This window comes from Sander vitreus, chromosome 3 (assembly GCF_031162955.1).
Source record: "Sander vitreus isolate 19-12246 chromosome 3, sanVit1, whole genome shotgun sequence".
Classification (NCBI taxonomy): domain Eukaryota; kingdom Metazoa; phylum Chordata; class Actinopteri; order Perciformes; family Percidae; genus Sander; species Sander vitreus.
Genome location: NC_135857.1, coordinates 2,100,833 through 2,117,130, shown reverse-complemented (window position 1 = coordinate 2,117,130; position 16,298 = coordinate 2,100,833). Strand labels below are relative to the sequence as shown.

General features: G+C 40.0%; 2 protein-coding genes across 2 annotated transcripts; one reads left to right on the top strand and one right to left on the bottom strand.

The window, feature by feature from the left end:
* Window positions 1-602: 602 nt before the first annotated feature.
* Window positions 603-3,303, bottom strand: LOC144512364 (testis-expressed protein 26-like). The gene is made up of 7 exons (XM_078243075.1): window positions 2,519-3,303; window positions 2,099-2,183; window positions 1,833-1,995; window positions 1,570-1,726; window positions 1,230-1,415; window positions 973-1,122; window positions 603-864 (listed from the first exon to the last, which is right to left on the bottom strand). The coding sequence occupies exons 1-7, from the start codon at window positions 2,529-2,531 to the stop codon at window positions 731-733; spliced, it is 888 nt and encodes a 295-aa protein (XP_078099201.1). The 5' UTR covers window positions 2,532-3,303; the 3' UTR covers window positions 603-730.
* A 1,322-nt stretch (window positions 3,304-4,625) lies between these two features.
* Window positions 4,626-6,449, top strand: LOC144514760 (high mobility group protein B1-like). The gene is given in 6 exon segments (XM_078245632.1): window positions 4,626-4,646; window positions 4,957-5,112; window positions 5,229-5,240; window positions 5,242-5,375; window positions 5,472-5,646; window positions 5,780-6,449. Coding segments are annotated over 6 exon segments (600 nt in total). The 5' UTR covers window positions 4,626-4,640; the 3' UTR covers window positions 5,897-6,449.
* The last annotated feature ends 9,849 nt before the right edge of the window (window positions 6,450-16,298 follow it).

Sequence of the window (16,298 nt, the reverse complement as noted above, 5' to 3'; positions counted from 1 at the left end):
TATGTATACATTATACTACATTTATAAAAGGAAGTAGTCCATTCTGATAGATATGTCCTACCTGTTGAGCTACCCTACTTTAAACTACATTTATGGATGAAGTAGTGCATTCTGATGGATATTCCCTACCTGACAGAATGAGCTACTCTACCTTTAACTACATTTATAGAGGAAGTAGTCCATTCTGATAGATATTTCCTACTTACATAATGAGCTACCCTACTTGTAGCAATCTTCAGGTAATCATCGTTTAATTCATCTCATTAATGTTGACACATGTTACATTTGAATTGCAACTACCAAGAGCATGAATACATTATACAAAAAATATAATATTCCTTTCGGAAGGACTTGCAAAACAGTATTTTACAAAGCAAAAGATAACTACGTTTTACTGTTTGTCATATTCTGTGCAGATAGAACCCATTAAATCAATTTGTCTGTCTTGGAAACATACTGCATAATGTCAGATAGCAGAAAAAAACGGGGAGGGGTGAAACATGGCAGACAAATATTTTTTCATCAGGCAGAGATGTTTAATTATCACAACGCACAAGTTCCACAAAAAATGACAGCAATCTAATTCTGCAAGACACTGTTAATTTACATATATTGGTTATATTATGTCATGTTATTTATTACAGTTTTACCCCTACCATGAAAATAAATGACATAAAAACACACAAAATACAAAGACAGATAAAGAAACAACTAATATAAGCCATGAGGCTCAGAGAGGTCCTGGCCAGCTTGATATCCTCTCTGGTGAGCAGGACTTAAGCACAACCGCTGGGAGTTTATACACTTTCTCATTGTTGTTTGGGTACACATCTTTACTCAAAACTGTTCTTACAGCCTCCTTTTCTGCAAAGCCGAAAGACACAAAACATGAACTAGCTGCATGTCCAAATAAAAATCAGTAAGCAACCTGTCAAAATGCTTAAACATTCAAAGGCATTAGTTGATGCTAACCCTCCTCAGGTAGAATTCTGTGTAATTGCTGCAGCTCCTGGGGCAGCAGAGACTTTATCACACATGTGACATCAGTGACTCTCTTTCCACAGTCGTAGTTGGTCAAATCTGATCTTTTCTGCTGAGTGTGCCTTTGCACAACAGTTGGAACTGCAACACACAGAGGATAAGCAATTGATAGAAAGCATTAGGCTTGGTGAATTGCAAGCACTCTTAACTGTGTTTACATCAGTATTTCATTTTTTAGAATACAGTACCTATACCACGACAGGCCATGTTAGGATGTGTGCTGCAGCTGTAGTGTGAGTAGTTGCCCAGCAGTTCAGGTTTTTGCTTTGGCTGGCGGTAATTGTCCCTCATCTCTGTATCAGTAGACAGCGGCATTTCACGCCTGCTGTGCAGAGGTGTAAGTCTTCTTTCTGCTTGTTTAATATGACCATGTCCTGTCAAAGAAGTTCCACAACAAAAGGAAAATGAGCTGTAGAGAGAAATATTATTATTGTTTCATTTGGACACACCTGAGTGCTTGAATGTCAGCAGTTCAGCTGTTCTGACATGCTTTCATATACACAAGACTGAACCAACAGACTTGTCTACCTTGAGGCATACCCATGTAGTCACATCTGTAGATGGAGCTGTACTGTGCTGTCAAGGCCTTACGGATGTTCTCCTCAGATGGGGGACAGTTCCAAGGAAAGCTGACATACTCAGAGCTTTGTGTGGCGTCCCTAGGCAGCCTCCACATGATGAAAGACTTGGGGAAAATAGCTTGACTTAAAGGTTACGATACACTGTGAGAGGTCAAGCATGGCATTCAACTATGAATGTAAAATTGAGGCTAACACAGCCTAAATACCAACCTGACTAGGATGTGGGTTGTTTCTCCTCTGCCTTGAGGCGGTTCCTGTGCGAATGCATTCAGGTTTGCAGGCTGGCTTCCAGCAAAACTCCTTGCTGTACACAGTTGAACCAAAAGGTATAGACTGTGAATTGGAGTCTATAAATGAAGTTGACGTTGGGCACCTAAATATGCATAAACAGAGACATAAAATTACACATACACAGAAACAAGCAAATTCTGCATGCATATTCAGAACTTTATCAGAAGCCCATGAATAGAACTTACAGCAGAATCTCTGCAGCTGAGTTTGGACGGTAGACAAATTGTCTTCTATGAGATGTTTCATATGGATCCCACCACGGTTTTCCCTCTAGAAGAAAATGACTATTAGATTGCAACCCTGAATTCTTGATATGTAGTATTCAACAGTTACTCTGGGCTACAGGTAATCTCACATTGCCAGCCATAAATTCACAGCGCTGTGGCTACAGTCAATGAGCAGGGTGCACAATGAAGTAAAAAAAACTATATCAATCGAGCAAATATCAAATTATGCAAAGATACGTAAACCTCTGTATTGTGACCAAATATAACTTGTTTTGCAATTCAAAACTAAGTTGAATTACTTTTTAAGTTACAAAAATTAAGTTACTTTCAAGTTAGGTAACACATTTCAATCTTTACATATCCTTGGTTTAACATTACCTTTGGTTGTCATTGGTGACCACCTGGCGCTACAGTAGTTGTTCTCGGTGTAATGAAAACCTTTCCATTTCCAGGTGACAGTTCACCTCATTGATGGCTTGCTAAAAAAACGTAATTTACCACTGTGGATCCTAAATGTAAGCCTGTGTGTGTATAAAAATTAGAACGTCTGGCTTCCAGGTTTTGTTCTCATGTGCAGAAGCAGAGCTGATCCCTGATGCAGGCTGTTTCTAGGTGCTGTGGTTATGGAGACCTACAACATTTGAATGGCCACTGTCAGCTCAGTAGGGGAGATGTTGCATTCAAAATTAAACACTGCCCAATATGGTTGACATCGGTTACTGACAGTGCACTACAATTTGATTCTATGCTATAATCTTCAACTCTGGCCATTTCAGAGAGAAATACTGTACATTTACAGCTATACTTTACTGGTTACACTACAAACATCAAATATAAAATATATCATACAATGACGGATTGTATACAGCAGCCTACTTCACATTATTGCACTCAATCTGCTTCTTTATTTCAGGAAACACATCTTTTTGCAATTCATGAAATAAATATCTTACGTTTATATGTACGTTTCTACAAATACATTTTAGAGAAGGCACATTTCACTCCTGACTTACTCTTACTACATAACTAAATAATCTTAATCTTTAAACCTGTCAAAATAAATATAAATCCTAAATTAAAATAAAATAAAATAAGATCCATCTTAACCAGCTACAGCTGCTTATGTTGATTATCCGGTAATATATCATATAGGCCTATAACACTCTAAATTAGTTAGGCCTATGTATATTTGATACTTTACGAGGTAACGTGTGGGTTAATTGCACATTATATATTGTATATTGTAGTATAACTTTTAAGTTAACAATGGGTATTTATTCCACAACACAAGTCTTCACTTGTTTAACGTACCACCTCAATTTGAATATACTTGCTATATACCTGCATAACGTTACGTTAAATCTTTCCCAGGCGCTGGCTATTTGATATTCAAGTTTAGCGCCACCGCCCCGTCGTGTTTTGGACAACCAACTGTACTACTTGCAACAAGCAGGACTGAGCCAGCGAGTGTCCAATAAGGTACTCCAAGGAGTTGACGGCAGCCAATGTTCAACAGCCGGAGCCCGACACACAAGACAAACATAGAGGCATCCTCACAGCCGAGAGACCGCGCACCGACGGACGGTGCTTCTTCTTCCATTGTTTGATACGTACCGACGTAAAGCTGGCTTCAGGGGGTAAGCATAATACATGTTTAACGCTAACGTCACTTATTAACAACGCGACTAGTATGTACTTGTTATGAATGAAGCCGTGGGCTGTGATAAGATTTGCACAGTATACAACGGCGTTGTAACCTTAACGTGCATAAGTTGCATGACTGAGCTGGATAAGATGCTAACATGGTATCAAGCTCTTGCTGATGTTTAACACTATCTTGCTAACGTAGCTGCGTAGTTACCTAACCCTGACATTAGCTTCCAAAAACAAGGTGCGATACAGTAACCCAATGACCAAGTCAACGACTACGCTCGGGTTAGCGTAACGTCCGCTAATGTGTTATGAGCTAGCCGACATAGCTAGCCTGCTATATGTTAGCATGGTAATGGGGGGCTGGTTGGTCTGGCCGTGTTGCTATCATAAAAGCTAACGCTAGCTAGAAGGTGAACGTAGGTTAATACCGCTGACTGGTGCTGAGGCAGTCCGCCGGGTGCAGTGATGCAGGCGGAGCATCTTTCTCCGCCGCCATCGCCACTTTTATTGAAACTTTAAATCATTTAAACTGCATTATCCAGGCAGGCCATTGAGGTTAAATATGAGGCCTGTTAAGAGGCGGGTGGGGTGTGATAGCTGTCCGCTAGCCATTGTTTGCAATCAAATCAGCCATTTTAATAATCGTCTCATGAAATGAGCACTGTGTCACGCCAGCTCGATAAAGCTAGCTAGTCTAGCTAAAAGGCTAACGCGAAAATCAAGAGGACACACAGCAACAGCGGAGCCACAATGGCTAACAGCTAGCGAACAATCAAAGGCGGCGGAAGCTAATTCTTTTTGTATTTATCTACATGGTATTTAAATGGGAGGGTAACGTTACTAAATAATGGAGGTAACGTTAACGCACTGTTTTCACTAACGGTAACTCTGTAATATATCACCATGAATTCATGCTGGAAGTAAAGTACCAGTAAACTAATGTGTTATTGAGTGTAGCTAGTATTAAAGGAAGCATCATGTTGGCCTCTACATACAATAGCTTATTAGTCATCCCGGACACCCCCCCTTCAAACAATAGATGGAACTGACAAAGCAAGACGCATCCAATGGACTAGGGAGATATTTAAATATCGCCAATGCTGCTGTATGATTAGACTTGGAGACATTGATCTCAAAACGTGTTTTCTCTCTTCTCTATTTAGCGATCCAAGATGGGAAAGGATCTGAGGAAGCCGAAAGGCAAAATGTCCTCATATGCCTACTTTGTGCAAACATGCAGAGAGGAGCATAAGAAGAAACATCCTGAAGCATCTGTCAACTTTGCAGAGTTCTCCAAGAAATGCTCTGAGCGATGGAAGGTAAAATAAATAACTCAATATCTGAATCTTCATTTTTTTATTCTCTGAATCATATATTTTCTTTCAAGAAGTGTATGTCTTCAAGATTGTTTGAAACTGTTTTCGTCTTCCCAAAGACAATGTCACAGAAAAGAAAGAGGCAATTTTGAAGATATGGCCAAACAAGACAAGGTGCGTTATGAGAGGGAAATGAAGAATTATGATCCCCCCAAAGGGCCAGAAGAGAAGCGATTCAAGGACCCCAATGCCCCCAAGAGACCACCGTATGTATCATAATCAACTTGCTCCACACCATTTTTTCATGACACTTAAGTGTCAAGTAGATTATGATATCTTATCTGAAACATTTTTCCCCACAGGTCTGCATTCTTCATATTCTGTGCAGACTTTCGCCCCAAGGTAAAAAGTGAGCATCCTGGACTTACGATTGGGGACACGGCAAAGAAGTTGGGAGAGATGTGGAACAGCTCATCAGCAGAGAACAAGCAGCCGTATGAGAGGAAGGCTGCCAAGTTGAAGGAGAAATACGACAAGGTAAATAGACAAAGCTGTTTTTGTAAACATGTAAAAATCACATTTTTTTGTTTTCAAGGTTTTATTTTACGTTGAAGCATGTAAAAGAGTAGGTCTCTCTATTGCTAAAAACACTTTGTTGGGCTCTCTACAGGATATTGTTGCTTACCGTACTAAGGGCACAGTGGAAACGGCATCTGCTGCTGCAGCAGACGATGATGACGACGACGATGAAGAGGAAGATGACGACGATGATGACGACGATGAATAGATTGCCTAGGCATGGGACCTGAAGTTTTGTTTATGCCATATAACCCTAATATACTCCATACACCATCTTGAAATATGAGTCAGACCGACAACAACATGTGTATATTTAATGTTTTTAAGATGTACAGTGTTATTTTTCTTTTTTTGTAAAGTTAACACTACATATCTTAAGTTTGAGATTTTCTAGTGGTAGTTCTTTATCCCCTGCCATATTAGGAGGACTAAACATCGAAATGAAAGAAACTAGTCTTTAGGTGTTACAACTCAAAAATGAGATTTCTGAGTTGGTAGTGTATTTTTCTTCATTTGAAAAATATTTTTTTATGTGCTGTACCAATGTCTTTTTATTGTTCTTTGAATACCACTCTAATATCAAAAACAGCTGTTGACATTTAAGAATGTCTTCAATAAAGGTCGTTTTTTTTTTTTAAGAAGTTTGTTTTTTCTTCTAATTTTAGTTATCTTAACATCTCCCAAGGCTACCTGTCAATTATCAAAGACCCAATGTGTAGAGCATGTAGCTGTTCAAGTCAACACATAAATAATTCAAACACTCTGGGGGTTGAGATTTTTCATTTGAAAATAATAGCTGGTGGCTGCACAAGTGAATAAGTGCAGCACAATACGCAACTGCTTCCTGTTCTCATTTCTGCTGTCATATTACAGTATACTTCAACAGTATAGTAGAAAAGCTATTCTAAACTGGAAATGAGGACTAAATGGTAACCCGATTTTTACTCAGTTTCTGATTCGTTGTCTGAAATGAAGCTGCCTTTGGATTAACATATAGTTGGACTCGGGTAATGGCCAGCAGCAACATATGAACTCAAACTTCGTACTACAACGATGAGCTTTTACGTAGTTTATTAGTTCCAAAAACGGCCTCATGTCTGATTTCGATAAGTGTGCCAAGTAGGTTTTCACATAGAAATTTACCTTGGTGTTTTGCAGCATAACAATAAACAGAGAAAATAAAAAGCAAGGACTGCAAACAAACAGCAGGGCTGTGGAATGGGTAATACATCAACAAGTGGTAGTCCTCCCTGGAACTCTTTTGGTGCAAAGCCTAAGAGTAAATCATTTTCCTGGAAATGGGAGGACGACTAACAGGGCAGGGCACAGCGCCCTGAGATTTGTGATACGACCGGCTGGCCTGCATTATCATCCAGGCAGAGCGCCTCTTCAACCCCTGTACTCAGTAGGACACAGCCGTGGACAGCTGCAAAAGGGAGAATTAGCAACAAAATGCCTCCCCAACAACTGAGTGTGCAGGTGGAGAACAGATTTGCTCCTCTGCTGCAGGACCCTGGACATGACCTGGATTGCGTCTCATCGTCCCACAGCAGGGTAAGGACTGAGAGCAATTCATAAAGTAAAAAGCTACAGGGAAAGCTAACGACTGGGCACCAAACTCTGATTGTGGGTGACTCTGCTGTAAAAGACATAAAAAGCAATAAAAACACCAAAATACTCCGTTTTCCCAAAGACATGGTGTCTGACTTGGCCGAAAGAATCCCAGATATCGTGGTAGCACACCCAACTGTGAAGAACATTATACTGCATGTAGGGTCACATGATGTTGTAAAGCAAGAGTCTGAAGTGCTGAATCGTGACTTCATGAATCTGCTGAACTCAGTCAGCTCCCTAAACTCGGAGGTGTTTATCAGTGGCCCTGTACCGCCAGTCAGAAGAGGAGCTGAGAGATTCAGCAGACTGTTGGCACTGAACAGATGGCTTTCAACTGCATGTACCGTCCACTCTCTGCGGTTCATTGACAATTTTAACATTTTCTGGGACCGCAGACATCTTTTTAAAGCAGATGGACTTTTCCTTAACAAGCCAGGAGTAAAGCTGTTCACCTCTAGCCTACTTTACTTTCTACACCACACATCTACTCCCTCGGCCAAGGACACGAGACAAGATAAACAAACAAAACAAGAGGAAGACACAACAAAGTGCGGCAGTGATCCACCACAGCCCCCACCTGAGCAAAGATTTGACCATGGAGGATCACAGAACGGAGACGAGAAATCTCAACCCCCCTTTTCACCCATCCAACACTCCTCAAACCCCCTTACCAACACCGACGCCTTTGAGGATCCATCGCTCTCCCCATCCGCCTGGAGCAGCTGGTAGATGCTGGAATCAAGTTTGCCCCACTACCTTCTCCCATCATTCGCCCCCAGCATCAAACTGACCCTGTTTTGACTGAACCGCTAAAAGTAAAACGCCAGGCACCTCTGCCCCCTCAAGGACGACAGCGAACTCCTTCTCACCAGACTGACAAGTATGCTTGTGTACAAAATGAAACAAGCTTTAACTGATATGTGCTGGGTCCAGGCTGCATGCCTAGTGGCACTCATGACTCTTTCCAGGACAAGCCTGGGCCCTGTGTATTCAATTCTTCGTCAATCAATGTTGTAATAGGTAATAGAAAAAGAATGGTGAATCAGCTAAGTAAGAAAAAAGATCCATTCCTCGTCAGCCACAGCCTGTCCCAAAAAAACGAGACAGATAATTATTTTAACACAGTAACATTAGCCTTACTAAACGCCAGGTATTTGGCGGGTAAATCATTTTTAATCAATGATTTTATTATTAAGCACAATCTTGACCTTATGTTTTTTAACTGAAACCTGGTTAGACTATAATAACAGTGATGCTGTTCTTATAGAGTCAGCTCCCCCTAACTTCAGTTTTATGAGTGAGAATAGAGTGAATAAGAAAGGAGGTAGAGTACGCCATTTTGTTTAATGACTCGTTCCAATGTACTCAAATATCTTATGGAAACTTTGCTTCTTTTGAATATGTGGCTCTTCAGCTAAGGTCCCCCTCTCGACCTATATTTCTAATTATCTACAGGCCACCTAAATACTGTGCATCCTTCTTTGACGACTTTAGTGAACTGCTGTCTATAATCTGTATTAACTTTGACTGTGTAGTTATTGCTGGTGATTTCAACATTCATGTTGACAACCCCCAGGATAGAGGGACCAAAGAACTGTGTTGTATTTTTTGAGAACTATGGACTGACTCAGCATGTGACGGAGCCCACACACAACAAGGGGCACACTCTGGACTTGATTATCTCGAAGGGTTTGAACATTTCCAAGGTTGTGGTGACTGATGCTGCTCTCTCTGATCATTCCTGTGTTTTCTTTAATGGCACTATCTCTGTGCACAAAAGTGTCCAAACAAAGTTAATAAGAAAACGGTATATCACTGACAACACCAGTGAAACATTCATTCAGCTTTTCTCGTCCACACCCACCCTCTCAGGGGTCTCAGTCACTGAGCTTGTAGACAATTTCAATTGTAAAATTACAAATGTTATTGATGCCATTGCTCCCATTAAGGTAAAAACTGTCTCTGATAAGAAAAGATCTCCATGGAGAAATGCCATACTGGTAAGAACAGAAAAAAAGAGTGTCGAAAAGCAGAACGCAGGTGGCGAAAAAACTAATCTCCAGGTCCACTACAACACCTATAAAGAGAGACTTCGCATTTATAATTTGGAACTGAGGAATGCAAGGCGGTCCTTCTTCTCGGACATTATTGCCAAAAACAATAATAACTCACGTGCTTTGTTTGCTACTGTCGATAGGTTAACAAACCCTCCAGTACCAGTAGCATCTGAACTTTTATCCACCAAGGCCTGCAATGATTTTGCCACCTTCTTCAAAGACAAAATTCTGAAAATTAGACAAACAATCAGTGCTTCCATATCGAGTACAGGGTATGTGTTGTCACAGTGTCCAGGCAAAACAAATTCCAATATGACCCAATTTCATATGATTAACCGTAAAAACCTGGAGGACATTATACAACATCTGAAAACCTCCTCCTGCTGCCTTGATATTCTACCAACGGGCCTTTTCAAAAAATGTTTCGAATTGTTTGGCTACAGATCTTCTACAGATTGTAAACACGTCTCTTCTCTCAGGTATCTTCCCACAGGCCCTGAAAACTGCAGTCATTAAGCCACTCTTAAAAAAAGAACAATCTAGACACGTCACTAATGAGCAACTATAGGCCGATATCAAACCTTCCATTTTTAAGTAAAATCATTGAAAAAAACGGTTTCTCAACAACTCAACCTTTTCTTGTCACTAAACAACAGTTTTGATGCCTTCCAGTCGGGTTTTCGACCACACCACAGCACTGAGACAGCTCTTGTTAAAGTCTTTAATGACATCCACTTAAACACAGATAGTGGCAAAATTTCAGTCTTGGTATTACTTGATCTCAGTGCTGCATTTGATACGGTCGACCATGACATATTACTAGACCGATTGGAAAACTGGGTTGGCATTTCTGGCTCAGTACTAAAGTGGTTTGAGTCTTATTTAAAGAATAGGGACTACTTTGTGTCTATAGGGAATTATACATCTGAGCATACAAATATGACGTGCGGAGTTCCCCAAGGCTCCGTTCTGGGGCCTCTCCTGTTTAACATCTACATGTTTCCACTGGCTCAAATTATGGAAAACAATAAAATAAGTTACCATAGTTATGCGGATGACACACAAATTTATATAACCTTATCGCCAGGGGACTATAGTCCAATACAACAACTGACTAAGTGCATTGAACAAATTAACGACTGGATGTGCCAGAACTTTCTTAAATTAAATGATGAAAAAAAACTGAGGTGGTTGTTTTTTGGAGCAAAGGAGGAACGATTAAAAGTCAGCACTCAGCTTCAAACGATAATGTTAAAAACAACAGACAAAGCCAGAAATCTTGGTGTAGTCATGGACTCAGACCTGAATTTTAACAGCCACATTAAGACAATTACAAAGTCAGCCTATTACCACCTTAAAAAATATATCAAGGGTTAAAGGACTTATGTCTCAGCAGGATTTGGAAAAACTTGTCCATGCTTTTATCTTCAGTAGACTTGACTACTGTAACGGTGTCTTTACAGGTCTCCCTAAAAAAATCAATCAGACAGCTGCAGCTGATTCAGAACGCTGCTGCTCGAGTCCTCACTAAGACCAAGAGAGTGGATCACATCACTCCAGTTCTGAAGTCTCTACACTGGCTTCCAGTGCCTCAAAGAATTGATTTCAAAATACTTTTGCTGGTTTATAAATCACTAAACGGTTTAGGGCCAAAATACATTTCTGATCTGCTACTACACTATGAACCACCCAGACCTCTCAGGTCGTCTGGGACAGGTCTGCTTGTTGTCCCCAGAGTCAGAACTAAACAGGGGGAAACAGCATTTAGTTTTTATGCTCCACATATCTGGAACAAACTCCCAGAAAACTGCAGGTCTGCTGCAACTCTCAGTTCTTCTAAATCAAGGCTGAAGACCTTTCTTTTTGATGTTGCCTTTCTTTAAATAACTGTTCATTTCTTATACTGAGGCTGCATTGTTGACACTGTATAACAATCTATATAAGCATATAAAGAGAAATTCCTATTTTATCTGCTTTAATATATTAACTGTTTTAACTGCTCTTCAATGTTTAATTTCTTATACTGCACTGTAACTTTTTTTCTCGTATTTTATCTGTTTTTAATTTTTTAATCTGTTTTCATCTAAAGCACTTTGAATTGCCCTGTTGCTGAAATGTGCTCTACAAATAAAGCTGCCTTGCCTTATGTGTGTGTGTGTGTGTGTGTGTGTGTGTGTGTGTGTGTGTGTGTGTGTGTGTGTGTGTGTAGATGATAAATTGCAGGTTTTTTGTGGGTTTGACTTCTATAAACGGTATCCCATCAAAATAAATGTATAAACATCAAAGTGAAAAATTACATGAGGGACTGCACAAAATGGAATTGTGTGCACGCACTGTACAATATGGCTCATTCCCTTTTTTTGTTATTTATGTCACAGTTTATTTGCTTGCACAAACAAGTCTGCACTCATACAGTATGGCTCACTCCCAACCAACTTATACCTAAAATGCACAGCTAAAAGCCTTGTTCTGTCACTATTTAGTATACACTCTCAATTACCACAAGATACTCTGTCCCTTTTATATATTGGTGTTTAATGTGGCAAACTCCAGCCTCAGATAGAGCTCTCACTTCTTGAAAGTTATAAAACAGGTAGAGAATGGCTAAAACAATGGCATTACATAATGTATAAATGAAAAAAATGTAAGGATGACAAATTTGAAAGTATGCAGACTTTTATTAATTATACAGTGTATGCCAGAGCACCTTCACAAGATCCTTGATGATACATTTAATACACGGATATTACATCATATCTCGAAGAAAAAGATGTATTATGCAAACTAGAAAAGGATGTGATATGTTTTCTTTTTCCTCTAATTCTCTCATATTTTCAGATTCAGGTCTAGACAGCTGGATCAGTAATGTTAAATATCTTTATTTCAGTTATTCTTCGATAACAAAAGTAAAAGTTAAAGAATTAATGAAAACAAAAGCTTTTCCGACATTGAAACCTGGGGCCTGTTGCACAAAACTAGAATGAAGAAATCCAGGATAACTGAAAAAGCGCAGCTTGACTTAGTGTGGTCCGCTCATCACAGCTTAATCGGTTGCACGTTTGCCGAGCCAGGATGAGAAGGTGAAGCTATGTCAGCCAGGTGTAGATAGCTGGGATAGGTGCACGTTCACAGCTTTCTTAACTAGACCACGGTATCGATCACAGATTTACTGATGCAGAAATGGAGAAGACGCTTGCGGCATATCTTTAACCTGCTGAGCAGCAGCTTTTAATGGAAAATTACGAGGCGGTGAAACATTTAATATGCAAAAAGGGAAATACGGCTGTTGTTATCAGACAGAGAGAAAAAGCCCAACAGACAATAGCGGACCAACTGAATGCGTAAGGATTTAAAAAGATCTACTTACTAGTCACTCCACATTTTTACAAAGTTGTACACTGTGTTTTAATTGCTTTTATATATAATAATATATAATATGCCTGTTTTATGTGTTGGTTGTATTGCTGTATCTGTTTGTATGTGCTAAATGTGCTGGTTTTACTGTAAAGTGTCTTTGAGTAGCCTGTAAAGCACTATATAAATAAAAATGTTTTATTATTTAGCCTACTTTGCCTTAAAAGTGAGCAGAGGGAGTTCATGTTCCTCGGGAAATTTACCCTATGGACGAGGTTTAATTTCAAACCCGTATTCACAATGCGAGAATATGTTTTACAACAATATGCACAAATCTCTATAAGCTATGTCTAATTCAAAATATCTTTCTACAATAAATGTTCATACAGAACAAACATGACTGGACAAAAACTAGAAAAAGAAGTGACTTCAAAACACATTGTAAGCATATCTGTAAAACAATATAGCCTATTATTATTATTATTATTATTACTCAGGGTTTTTTCTCACTCCCAGATGCGTGACAGCACCAAAATAAAAAAGATTAAGAAGTTTTGTGGCATTCCAACACATTCCCACTCCCATCTGGTAAAAATACAGACGTTTGGTCAGTTGCCATTGGCGCTTTTTTGCAAAAAGTCTCCTTTAGAGTCCGCTGCATGGTGTGGGAGGATCCCCCTGCCTCCCCCCGCCTCTCCACGTTGCATGGGGCAAATTTCATGGTGTCTCCGGTGCCAGTGCAACCATTTCTTACCATGTAAAGAACTGCAATAGTAGGATTTACATCAAACTTGTGACAGCAATAGTGACAAGTAATGCATGTTAATAAAAATAAAGCAGAACACATTCAGAAGACAACAGAATAACTGTTAAACACGTTTATTTCGGATCAGAGCGGCAGCTGATTTAACACATGAGACTCCAGAATTAATCTTAGCCTGGCTCTTAGCCTGGCTCTTAGCCTGGCTCTTAGCCTGGCTGTTAGCCTGGCTCTTAGCCTGTTCTGGAGCAGGCTAGCTGCAAAGAATAAATCTCCATGGTTACTGGGTGATTGCTGGGTTTAATTCAACCTGCTTTTGTGCAACCAAGTCAAAGCTAAATTCATCCAGGATAACTTGAATATCCCGGCTTAATCCCTTATCCTGGTTTTGTGCAACAGGCCCCTGCACTGAACCTGAACTGTTGTTATTGTTGTTGTTATATGTATATGTTTTTAACCACTAGGGGCAACTGAAACAAGATTTAAACAACACAGAAATATTATCATGTTAAAGTTGATACGGCTACATGTTAGCAAACCGTTGCCTATTTACAAATCCAGCAGGCATGGAGCAACATAATCATTTACTTGGAGTCTTGTTTATGTCCACCTGATGAATGAAAGTTCACCTTTTAACTCTGTTTTCGCCTCCACCCCCTCCTAAGGGAAATATATTTGGCTTTTCAGCTGCTAAATGCTCCACTATGTTCACCAGCTAGTCACCAACTTTGTCTGTATGCTGTTTGGTGCTGAGCAGGTAGTGTGCAAAGGGGTTTCAGAGATATTTTCACTTAATTTTGGTTTACTTAAAGTGCTCATATTATGCTCATTTTCAGGTTCATAATTGTATTTAGAGGTTGTACCAGAATAGGTTTACATGGTGTAATTTAAAAAAAAAAACACCATATTTTTGTTGTACTGCACATTGCTGCAGCTCCTCTTTTCACCCTGTGTGTTGAGCTCTCTGTTTTAGCTACAGAGTGAGACATCTCACTTCTGTTCCATCTTTGTTGGGAGTTGCACATGCTCAGTACCTAGGTAAGGACTACTAGCCAGTCAGAAGCAGAGTATGAGGGCGTGCCCTGACAGTACCTAGGTAAGGACTACTAGCCAGTCAGAGAAGCAGAGTATGAGGGCGTGCCCTGACAGTACCTAGGTAAGGACTACTAGCCAGTCAGAAGCAGAGTATGAGGCGTGCCTGACAGTACCTAGGTAAGGACTACTAGCCAGTCAGAAGCAGAGTATGAGGGCGTGCCCTGACAGTACCTAGGTAAGGACTACTAGCCAGTCAGAAGCAGAGTATGAGGCGTGCCCTGACAGTACCCTAGGTAAGGACTACTAGCCAGTCCAGAAGCAGAGTATGAGGGCGTGCCCTGACAGTACCTAGGTAAGGACTACTAGCCAGTCAGAAGCAGAGTATGAGGGCGTGCCCTGACAGTACCCTAGGTAAGGACTACTAGCCAGTCAGAAGCAGAGTATCAGGGCGTGCCCTGACAGTACCTAGGTAAGGACTACTAGCCAGTCAGAAGCAGAGTATGAGGGCGTGCCCTGACAGTACCTAGGTAAGGACTACTAGCCAGTCAGAAGCAGAGTATGAGGGCGTGCCATGCTAGCAGCTAGGTGAGCATTATAACGTGTGTTCCAAAGTGACCACGTTTGTCTCTGAAGTAAAGGCTGGACTACAATAGAGCTGTTTGGAGCAGTTTGTGAACAGTGTTTTCTGTTGGAGATGGTAAGTCCCTTTAGGGGGGGACTTTGGGCTTTTTCACTTTGTAAACCTATAACATGCACAAAAAAGATATATAACACAATAAAGGAAAGGGGAAAAAAGACAAAAAGCATAATATGAGCCTTAAATCTCAGGAATACTGAGTAAAATGTACTTTTTTCCCTCACATTCTGAAGCCTTAATGACAAAGTTATTATTGATTTGTGTAAAAGCACTCTGAAAAAGCTATTTAAATGTCTTTAGTACTCAATTCAATAATTTTTCCTCTTCTGTTCAAAGCCCCTTAATGTTGCAATCCACATTTTCACACATTCATTTCATCCATTGATTTACTTCACATGGTCTGTTGTTGAAAAGGACAGTTGGGAATGATTATATAAAGCCCTCATTCTCACTATTATCTCATTCTATCAAAATATTCCTTGCTCTGTCTTTATAAAAGTATATGCTGCAATGATCCAGTTCCCTAATTGTGATCAATACTGTTTCATGTTATTCAGTTGACTGCAGTTCCTCAGTGCTGCTTATAAGAGGCCAGGGGTCCGTTTCAGAAAGCAGGTTTAGTGAAAACTCTGAGTTAGTTAACCCTGAGATGAGGGAAACTCTGGGTTTTCTGTTTCAGAAAGAGAGGGAACTTAACCTCAGAGTCAGTTACTATGGTAACTGAGTCTGTGAACCTAACCTGGTCGGGAGCAGGTTTTCTTCAAGAAACTCGAGGTTTCTTCTCTCTCATTTCCTCATTCATTCATTCAGTCTGTATCAGGCGCATTTTAATGCAGTTTGTTATCTGCATGAATAAACACTTAATAAATAAAACGTATTGTTAGGCAGATTATAAAACGTTTTTTTCTCAAACATGTCATGTCCTTTTGTCGACGATCCCGTTGATGAAAAAAGCTGGATTACTTCACAGAGAGTTTACGTCGGGAGATTATAGTGAGACATTTTTTCACCGTCCATCAGCTATGTAGATATTTTATCGTCCTCATATCACTAACATCCACCATCGTGGACAGGCTTTAACATCCCAGCACATTCTTTGTGGTCAGATTACGTGTTTTGCAATTTTAACAAAATACATGTTCAAACTAGTTGT

What these genes read in the sequence shown, in the direction of transcription:
- LOC144512364 (XM_078243075.1), bottom strand. An exon ending in TCAGCTGCAGAGATTCTGCT is followed by an intron (nt 1,996 to 2,098) that starts GTAAGTTCTATT and finishes ATGCATATTTAG; the next exon opens with GTGCCCAACGTCAACTTCAT. An exon ending in ACAACCCACATCCTAGTCAG is followed by an intron (nt 1,727 to 1,832) that starts GTTGGTATTTAG and finishes ATTTTCCCCAAG; the next exon opens with TCTTTCATCATGTGGAGGCT.